We start from the raw sequence: 10,000 nt of genomic DNA, 5'->3' as shown, positions 1-10,000 counted from the left end.
GGAGATAACAAACGGTGATCGAAGAACGAGGGGCTGTGTGTGGGAGATAGAATGCTGGTGATCTTGACGTATGTAGTGTGAAAATGGGGAAGGGTTGGTCAGTTTGTAGTGTGTGCGTGGTGTAATGCGAGGGTATTAGTGTGGTGTGATGTGAGGGTGTTGGGAGGTGGGGAAGGCATGGGTGGAGTGTGGGTTAGGCTGAGGGTGGGGTAGAGGTAGGGGTCTGTGGGTAGGGTGGGGTATGTGGGTAGGGTGCGGTATGTGGGTAGGTGGTGGGTGTAAGGAATTGGATGGGGTGGAGTGGGAAGGTAGAGTAGGAGTGTGTTGGGGTGTGGTGGGACGAGCTTATGAGGGGGTGTTGACGGTGAAGGGGGAAGGGGAAGGGGGATGTAAGAGAGGGGGAAGATGAGTATGGGAGGGGAGAGAAAGAGAGGAAGAGAGGAGAGAGGGTGGGTATAAGAGAGGGAAGGTGGATTGAGAGAGGGGGAAGGTGGGTATGGGGGAGAGGGGGAAGGTGGGTATGGGGGAGAGGGGGAAGGTGGGTATGGGGGAGAGGGGGAAGGTGGGTATGGGGGGAGAAAGAGAGGAAGAGGAAGAGAGGAAGAGGAAGAGGAAGAGGAAGAGGAAGAGAGGAAGAGGAAGAGAGTGAGAGAGAAGACAGTGAGAGAGAGGGAAGAGGGGTATGGGGGAGAGAAAGAGAGAAAGAGAAAGAGAAAGAGAGTGAGAGAGAGGGAAAGAGAGAAGAGAGTGAGAGAGTAAGGGTGAGAGAGTAAGAGAGTAAGAATGTAGAGAGTAAGAGTGAGAGAGAGTGAGAGAGAGGAAAAGAGAGAAGAGAGTGAGAGAGTAAGAGTGTAGAGAGTAAGAGTGAGAGAGGGGGGAGTACGAGAGAAGAGAGCGAGAGAGAGTAAGAGAGAGGAGAGAAAGAGTAGGGGTGAAGAGAAGTGGGAGTGAAGAGAAGTAGGAAGAGAAGTTGGAGTGAAGAGAAGTAGGAGTGAAGAGAAGTAGGAGTGAAGAGAAGTAGGAGTGAAGAGAAGTAGGAAGAGAAGTGGGAAGAGAAGTAGGTGTGAAGAGAAGTAAGAAGAGAAGTAGGAGTGAAGAGAGGTGAAGAGACGTACAAAGAAGTAGGAGTCGGAGCAGGAGGGGAGGTTGGGGAGGGGGAGAGATGGGTGGTAGGAGGGAGGGTGGGGGAGAGAGACAGGAGGAGGGGGTTAGATGAAGAGGGGAGGGGAGTTGAGCCCATGTGGCGCAAAGGAGCGGAGAGAGAAGACCAATCCCTGTTCACGGCGCAAACGGGAGTCTGGATGGCCCCTGTGCATGGACAATCCAAACACAGACAGGTGTTGCTGCAAGGAGTGGCCGGCAGAGCGGAAGTGGCGTGACACCGGGGTGTCATTGCCAACGTTGATGTCTCGGAGGTGTTCCGCGAATCGGTCGGTCAGGCGGCACCCCGTTTGTCCGCTGTATAGAGAATGGTAGAGAGAGCAGGAGAGGCAATAGATGAGGTTGGTAGAAGTGCAGGTGAAGGAGTCGGTGATGTGATAGGGTCGGTGATGGGTGCTGGTGAGGAGGGTGGTGTTGGAGAGGTAAGGGCAAGTGCGGCAGCGTGGGCGGGAGCAGGGGAACGAGCCAGGTTGGGAGGTTGGGTTGGGGAAGAAGCTGTGGACCAAGAGGTCCCGTAGGTTGTGGGCTCGTTTGAAGGAGGGGAGGGGTCGATTAGGGAAGATGTGGGAGGTGGAGGGTCGGACTGGAGGCGCCGAAAAGCTCGGAGAATGGAGCGTTGGAGGGGTAGGGTGGTGGGATGGTAGGTGAGGGGAAAAGGGAGACGGGAAACGGCAGGGCGAGTTCGGGGGGAGAGAGCAGATGTACGGTCCACAGAACGTGCTCTGGCAAGGGCGGTGTGGATGGTGGTGGGTGGATATCCTTGCAGGCTAAAGTGGTGAGCCATGAGTTGAGACTGAGTTTCAAAGTCATGGCTGTCGCTACAAAGTCTGCGTAGACGGAGGAATTGGGAATAGGGGATGGAAAGTTTTGTGTGTCTAGGGTGGGAGGAGGAGAAGTTGAGATAGGAGTGTGAGTCTGTGTGTTTGTAGTGGTTGGAGGTGCTAAGGGCGGAGTGGAGGATGCTGACCGAAATGTCGAGAAAGGGGACAGAGGTGTCAGAGATAGTACAGGAGAAGTGGAGGGCAGGATGGAAAGACTGAACGAAAGAGAAGAACGAGTCAAGATGTTCGCGGGAGAGTGAGGTGGCACCGATACAGTCGTCGATATACCGACCGTATAGTTCGGGAGTAGGACCAGTGAAACTGGAGAATATTTGGGCCTCAACATAACCAACGAAGAGGTTCGCGTAGTTGGGGCCCATTCTCGTCCCCATGGCCACTCCCGAGGTTTGCTGGTAGATATCTCCCGCGAACGAGAAGCAGTTGAGAGATAGGACAAGTTCGGCCAGACGAATGAGTGTGGAGGTGTCGGGTTGTGGGTTGGGGCGTTGGTCTAGAAAAAACTTCAGGGCTCGCAGCCCCTCGTCGTGGGGGATCACTGTATAGAGGCTCTGGATGTCTAGAGTGAAGAGAAGCTTAGAAGGGCCGGGAGGGAAAGAGAAAGAGTTGAATAGACGAAGCGCGTGGTTAGTGTCATGAATGTGGGAAGGGAGAGAATCCACTAGGGGGGCGAGGACACGGTCTAGGTATTTTGAGATAAGCTCGGTGGGGCAGTTGCAGGTGGAGACGATGGGGCGGCCAGGGTTGTTCGGTTTATGGATCTTGGGGAGGGAGTAAATGGTGGGGGTGCGTGGGGTGCGAACAATAAGGTTGAAGGCGGTGGCGGGGAGACAGGAGGAGAGGATGAGGTCATGGATAGTGGAGGACACAGTCTGTTGGTAGCTGGGCGTGGGGTCGGAGGGCAAAGGGCGGTAGAATGAGGTATCTCGAAGTTGACGGAGAGCTTCGGCCTTGTAGAGGTCAGCGCGCCATACCACCACGGCTCCACCCTTATCAACCGGTTTTATGATGATGTCCGTGCGGCGTCGGAGGGATCGAAGGGCCGAGAGTTCGGCTGGGGAGATGTTGAGTCGAGAGGGACGCCTGGAAAAGTTAAACCGGCCCACAGCGCGTTGGCAGGCGCCCGCGAAAAGATTAACTGCTTGGAACTGGCGTCCACTGGGATGGTCGTCGGCTCAGGTCAGTGAAGCAGTCCTTGTTGGGTGCGGGTGGTGTGTTATGGAAAAGCGCACCCAACCTAACGCGGCGCACAAAGCTGTGGACATCAGCACGGGTTTGAAATTCCTTGCAGGATGGAGTGAGTGGGATGAAACGCAGACCCCTATTGAGGATGGAGCGCTCCGCCTCAGAGAGAGGAAGATCTGGGGGAATGGTAACGACAGGCTGAAGTGGAGAAGGGGTGGGTATATATATATATATATATATATATATATATATATATATATATATATATATGCAATTACATATCCAAATCCAAACCATTTACCCCTCATCACCCATAATACTTCTGCATTTTAGATATAACACTAACACCATGTGCATTGTCATTCAAGCCATTAAATATGTCACAATAAAATCATATAACAAGATATATAGCAAATAAAAATATTGCTGGAATGAGAATAAACATCTGTTACATCATAGCTTAATGTATATCACACGGAGTTTTTAAAACGATTGAGCTGTTGGTTGTCGTTGACTTAACAGGAAAATCCACCATGAATTTTTTTCTACATATTTGTCTTGTCATTGTTGGTAAGTACTTAAACGTAAACGCTCTTCATCTTCATAATATTCAGAGGATACCAGTTAATCTAACACACACACACGTTCTCTCTTTCTTTTTTCTTTCTATCTTTCTTACTCTCTCTCTCTCTCTCTCTCTCTCTCTCTCTCTCTCTCTCTCTCTCTTTCTCTCTCTTTCTATGTATATATATATATATATATATATATATATATATATATCTTGGTCTTTCTTCATTTTGTGTAGATATATAACTGTACGAACATGAGTTACTCAGAAAAAGATCGCAGTAGTTTCTCACTCACCTTGAGTGTGTGTATGTGTGTGTTTGTGTATGCGTCTCCGTGTGTGTGTAGATAAGCACAAATATTCCAAACTTATATAACCATAGATTTAGAAACAAAAATATTCCAGAATTCCGTCTGGCTCTAAAAGTTTCTGATTTAATCTAGTTTTGTTTCAGAAACATTCACCAAGTTCTTAGAAGCGGGACGACATTACGCAATATCAGCGAAATTATTCTACACAGTTTCTTATGTATCGGAGCACGAATTTTATTTAGGAATGACTCGGTTTCAACACTTATGTCAACTTCGGTCTTCCACTACTACAAGAAAGAATTACTTTTGCATGTCCATAAATCCTAATTATAATTAGATGATAAACGTATTTTCTTGTATTTCTTTTACGTGATTTAGTCATTTGACAGGGGCCACGCTGGAGCACCGCGCCTTTAGTCGAACAAATCGAGTGAAATATCAATGCCCGCTCGCGCTTTTTCCAGACTTATCAATTTCACTGCTTGGGCTAGACGTATGTCTTTCTGCAGTATGTCCATTCTAAATAGCGCTGAGGCATCCGCAGCAACGGCTGTGAATGTATTGTTGTTATTGCTGCTGCTGCTGCTGCTAATGTTGTCATTGTCGTTGTTGTTGTTGATAGTGTTGCTCACAATAGAAATATTGCTGCCGTTTAAGTTGTTTTCGTTTCTTCTCTATCTTATATTTTGTTGTTGTAGTGTTAGTGTACGATGCGAAGGCGCTTGGCTTAGTTGTTACGGTACTCAGTTCCTGATCAAAAGGTAGTGATTTCGATTCTTGCCGGTGCGTTATATCCTTGAACAACACACTATTTCACGTACTCCAATCCACTCATCTGGCATAAATGAGTGGTACTTGTTATTCAAAGAGCCAACCTACTCACATTGAGTTTCATGTTGAACCACCTTGAGAACTCCGTTATGGATACGCATTTCTGTAGAGTGCTCAACCACTGTTCAGATCAACTAGAAACCTCGCCGTCGTCACCAATGGAGTGCCAGCAAGATACGTTATTAAGGTCATTCATTTTTTCATTCATTTCTTCCATTGTTCTCTTTCAGTCGTTGGGCTGCAGACACTCTGGGGCGTAAACTCAAAGAGTAAGTAAATAATAACGATCTTCACTACCTGTTTGAAAGTGTGTTGTTGTTTATCGAATACTATATATATATTATTTCTGTCATTTCTTGTATATCACCCAATGAAAACATGCCACATTAACTTTGAAATACAAACAATCGTCTGGTGATAGACTTCGACTTCGTATGTCATCTTATGATTGCCTGGTGGAGATTTATACCAACCATACAACCTTTTGTTAAGCTGGTTGGTGTATTTGTCTTAACAGAAACAATTTTCGCAGAAAACGTCCTATACACACACAAAATCATAAAGTGTGGGAAAGTAAATTCTCTGGCAACAAACAATCATATTTGAGAGTTTCCGAAAGATGTTGCGATTTTAAAACACGATTACAGGTTTTAATTTATAGTGTATTTTAATTTATAGTGTATTTTGCAAAATAAATTCTACCTTGTATAAATATTAAACGTACATTTTAAACTTGCAGAGCTTACTGGAATGAAGTATTGTCTGAGTGAAGAATATTGTCCAGAGGCCTGGATAAAGTATCCCCGATTGAAGTTTGATAATGACAATCAACGTTTCTGTCGGTAGATATTGTTTTATTTTCAATGTTATTATTGTAATACATCTTGTTGAAAATAATGAAGATATTAATTTATTTCTTAAACAGTTGGATCCTTAAGAGTGAAAGACTAATATTTCTTAGACGAATTAAAACACTCGAATAATTGATGAGACATTCGTCAAGAAAAACAAATAAAACCATCTAAAGATTAGCATTAAAAAAATAAAATAAATAATATCATACATTTTGAAATGTTACATATTTTATTAACTTCCTTATAATTTCTTCTTAACACAAAAGTAGAAAAAATATAACCATTTATGTTCAGCATATTTACAAAGTACAATGTATGTTTGTCCTCCAGACGATTACGAATGTATAAAGAATGTGCCAGAAGAAAAGGCCCACAATGGTGTTATAAGGGGCTTGTGTACGAATACTTGGCTTTTGATATTTGTACTAGTAAGATACTTCTTATTTCTTCATATTTTTTAAATCGTGAATCAGTGAACTAAATTCTAAATGTTATTTTTATATAAATTCGGATAGCCCTAACGAGATTTTTTCCTATTCATTCCACAAGCAATATTTAAATGGGCGATGATGTATACAGAATCTGTTTTAGTGTATTTAGATGTAAGGATTTATTGCAAGTATGTATTCCGAAATGATATATTTATGGATTAACAAGGTAAATACTAAGTACTGAAGTGATTTAAATCGAGAATTACCATTATCAACGAATATAACAATTTTGCAGGAATGCAAACTCAGAATGTTCAAATAATCTCGAACAATCTTCAGAATGTTCTTGTGCATTTATTTGTAGCTAAACTTCTCAACATGTCCAATTAATTTTTAGAATATCAACTAAAAACTAATTAAACAAATTCTTTTTTATCTATTCCACAAAGACGAGGATAGGCAACGTCACCGAGGATGAATCATGGCTAATTTACGACTTCAAACAGCATATTATTAATACTTATTTTATGAATATTTCTGTGATGGTCCAATTGAATATTAAATGAAAAGAATATATTGATGTAAGAATATTTATCAACATACAATACATTTACATTTTATATTAGTTCCTAACTTACACAATTGTTTCAACTTAAAACATTAACAGAACGTGCACAATGACAGTTGTCAGTAAGACTTTCGTAATATAATTCTAAACTAATACATCAATAGGATATTATTTCTCCAATATCATTAAGCTATCTATTTCCACAAATATATCATATTTGTTCACTATCCAACTTAAGCAGGCTTCTATATTCCTGGTGCAAAACAATATATAGGCTCGAAACGTAAAAGACTTTCTCACTTCCCGAACGTTAAACTAATACATCTGTTTGTTGTTTACACACCCGTCTTCATCTATGTTTTTTTTTTTGTAAATTGTCACTATATATATATATATATATATATATATATATATATATATATATATATATATATATATATATATATATATATATATATATATATATATATATATATATATATATATATATATATATATATATATATATATATATATATATATATATATATATATATATATATATATATGCACGTATATATATATATAACCGTTAATGGAGATATAACATGTACTTTATACTAACAATATTATAACCAATTTTAAGGCTGTGAGCTGGCAGAAACGTTAGCACGCCGGGCGAAATGCTTGGCAGTATTTCGTCTGTCTTTACGTTCTGAGTTCAAATTCCACCGAGATCGACTTTGCCTTTCGGAGTCGATTAATTAAGTACCAGTTGCGTACTGGGGTCGATCTGATCGACTGGCCCCCTCCTGAAACATTTCGGTCCTTGTGCCTAGAGTAGAAAAGAATACTGTAGCATCATTTTGAGGCTTCAGAATTCTACTGAAAATACTACCGCGCAGTTGGTACAATAGAAAGATTACTATATCTGCAACGGTATATAATTGTAATAATATTTAGTATTGCATTATATTATAACCGCAATTGTAATATTGCAGTGAAGCTGCAACATTAAATTTAGGGATGCTATGGTCAATTTAACACCAAAACGCAACACTAACTGACGTACAGTGAAATATCTAGGAAGTTTTAACGTAATTCTCTCCAATACAGATATTTTAATATGCGTTGTTTTATATTCTCATTTCAGTTCATTTTCCAGTCAGCAATCAGTTCTGAAACTGTGAATACGAAAAGTAGGGAAAAAAATACATGTATATGTAAATAAAATTACAATAAATATGTTGATGTTGTTTTGTAGTTTTGGTTGAAGGTGAAAAATAATAAAAAGTACTTCTATTGACTATTTGGATTTTAAGTAGAGTTCGGAAGCGTTTGGTGCGAGTGAGTGCGTGTGTGTGTATGTGATTTCCGTGAGTATTGACTGACTAATTACGTGTAAATAATTAATGACGCAGTTACTAAAGTAAGTCATCATCACATCATCCGCTGCTATATTCGAAATCATTTTGGTCTCAATATCAGACCAACAGTGGTCACTCCTTCAAAATAGAACAAAATATGCCCCAAAATAATTTAAACGCTGCCTGGGAATTACGTGACATAGCAAAACGAAACAAATCTCTACGAAGAGTACGCGCACACACAAACGCACATACATGCACCACTATTCATATTTGTGTGTATCTAGTTACATATATGTGTGTAAGATTGAATATGAATAGAAATATATGCGCATACATACATAAATGCACTGTGTTCATACCGGTGTACGCCTATGGTTTATATATCAATTTAGTTCAGATTTTCAGATCGAAGTTTTACAATGAGCATGCAATGCAATTCTTTCGTTACGCAAATGAAAAATACGAATCTAAAATATTTTCTCGTTATTAAATGTGCTTCCGCATCTCAAATACGTCGATAAAACGTTATTCATCACCATAAATAAATCGCTGAAACCATTTTCATTGGCATCCAAACCATTAATTGTGCGACAGTAAAATATTACATAGTGAATGTAAATATAGCGAAGAGAAACAGCTGTTGCATCATTTCTAAATATATAATACATGGAACCTTTAAAATGATCAACTCAAGAACGAACGTTGATTTAACGGGAAAATCCAGGATGAAATATTTTCTACGGTTTTGCCTTCTTAATGTCCAAAAGTAATTCAAAGATAAATGTTCTTATCTTCATAAATGTTTCTATTTAATCTATGCAAATCAGTTAATCTATCTAACACAAACATATATAGTCCCTCTCTCTCCATAAATATATATATATATATATATATATATATATATATATATATATATATATATATATATATATATATATACATATATGTATACATATATATATATATGCGTGTGTATATATATATATATATATATATATATATACATATATATATATATATATATATATATATATATATATATATATATATATATATATATATATATATATATATATATATATATATATATATATATATATATATATGTATATATATATATATATATATATATATATATATATATGTATATATATATATATATATATATATATATATAAATATATATATATACATATGTATATGTGGGGGTGACCGTGTATGTGCATGGATAGATAAACACAAATATTCTAAAAAATTATAACCATATATTTAAAAGCAAAATATTGCAGAATTCCCGTCGGACTCTAAAAGACTCTGATTTCATCTAATTCTGTTTCTGTAACATTTTTTTGAAGGCTTAAGAAAGGCAACATCTATGTCAATAGTGATCTTCCACTACTAAAAAAAAAATTATTTTTGCATTTGCACAAATCCTAAATATATGATATTGATTGGTTGAAGGAGAGGTTTTCTTCTAGCTGGTCGTCCATAATACCCAAGCTTATGCATATATGTAACAGACGTTCTTTGACTAACTTCTAGCTGTTTTCCAATGTCAGAAGCCTTCGAACGTTGGTTCGTTTACCACAATTCTCTTCAAACAGTGAGGCTTCCTTTCTGGAGACCGAGATCGGCCGGGACGAGAATCTGTTGATTCTTTGATTCTCTTCCTTGGCTTTTGAATTGCACTATAATTCTATTAACAGCAGCAAGAGGAATTTGAAGATTTTCGGTAATTTTGACAGTTCTGCTGAATTTTTGGTGCGTAGCATGGTTATTCTTCGTAAATATTTAATATAATGGCACCTGGAACGAAACATAATAATTACATTGTAAATTCTACACAGCTGAAAACATATTAAGACGCTTAGATCAGACATTTTGACAATTAAAGATGTCTATT

At 39.1% G+C, this 10,000-nt stretch overlaps 2 protein-coding genes across 2 annotated transcripts in view; both read left to right on the top strand.

Moving 5' to 3' along the window:
• The first annotated feature begins 3,637 nt into the window (after window positions 1-3,637).
• Window positions 3,638-7,976, top strand: LOC128249871 (uncharacterized). Its single transcript, XM_052974414.2, has 6 exons — window positions 3,638-3,755; window positions 5,126-5,164; window positions 5,635-5,737; window positions 6,080-6,177; window positions 6,630-6,761; window positions 7,881-7,976. Exons 1-5 carry the CDS (start codon window positions 3,719-3,721, stop codon window positions 6,656-6,658), a joined length of 306 nt encoding a protein of 101 aa, XP_052830374.1. The 5' UTR covers window positions 3,638-3,718; the 3' UTR covers window positions 6,659-6,761; window positions 7,881-7,976.
• Window positions 7,977-8,802: 826 nt separating this feature from the next.
• Window positions 8,803-10,000, top strand: part of LOC128249843 (uncharacterized) — a 10,356-nt gene continuing 9,158 nt past the window's right edge. Inside the window, exon 1 of the mRNA XM_089366296.1 lies at window positions 8,803-8,863. Coding sequence (XP_089222422.1) covers window positions 8,854-8,863 — 10 coding nt within the window. The 5' untranslated portion in view covers window positions 8,803-8,853. The remainder of the gene's footprint in view (window positions 8,864-10,000) is intronic.

The sequence above is a fragment of the Octopus bimaculoides genome, chromosome 18 (assembly GCF_046866305.1).
Source record: "Octopus bimaculoides isolate indiv1 chromosome 18, ASM4686630v1, whole genome shotgun sequence".
Classification (NCBI taxonomy): Eukaryota; Metazoa; Mollusca; class Cephalopoda; order Octopoda; family Octopodidae; genus Octopus; species Octopus bimaculoides.
This window is presented reverse-complemented; position numbering and strand designations above follow the sequence as displayed.

What these genes read in the sequence shown, in the direction of transcription:
- LOC128249871 (XM_052974414.2), top strand. Translation starts at nt 3,719, where the DNA reads ATGAATTTTTTTCTACATATTTGTCTTGTCATTGTTG. An exon ending in CTGGGGCGTAAACTCAAAGA is followed by an intron (nt 5,165 to 5,634) that starts GTAAGTAAATAA and finishes TTAAACTTGCAG; the next exon opens with AGCTTACTGGAATGAAGTAT. An exon ending in GGCTTTTGATATTTGTACTA is followed by an intron (nt 6,178 to 6,629) that starts GTAAGATACTTC and finishes TATTCCACAAAG; the next exon opens with ACGAGGATAGGCAACGTCAC.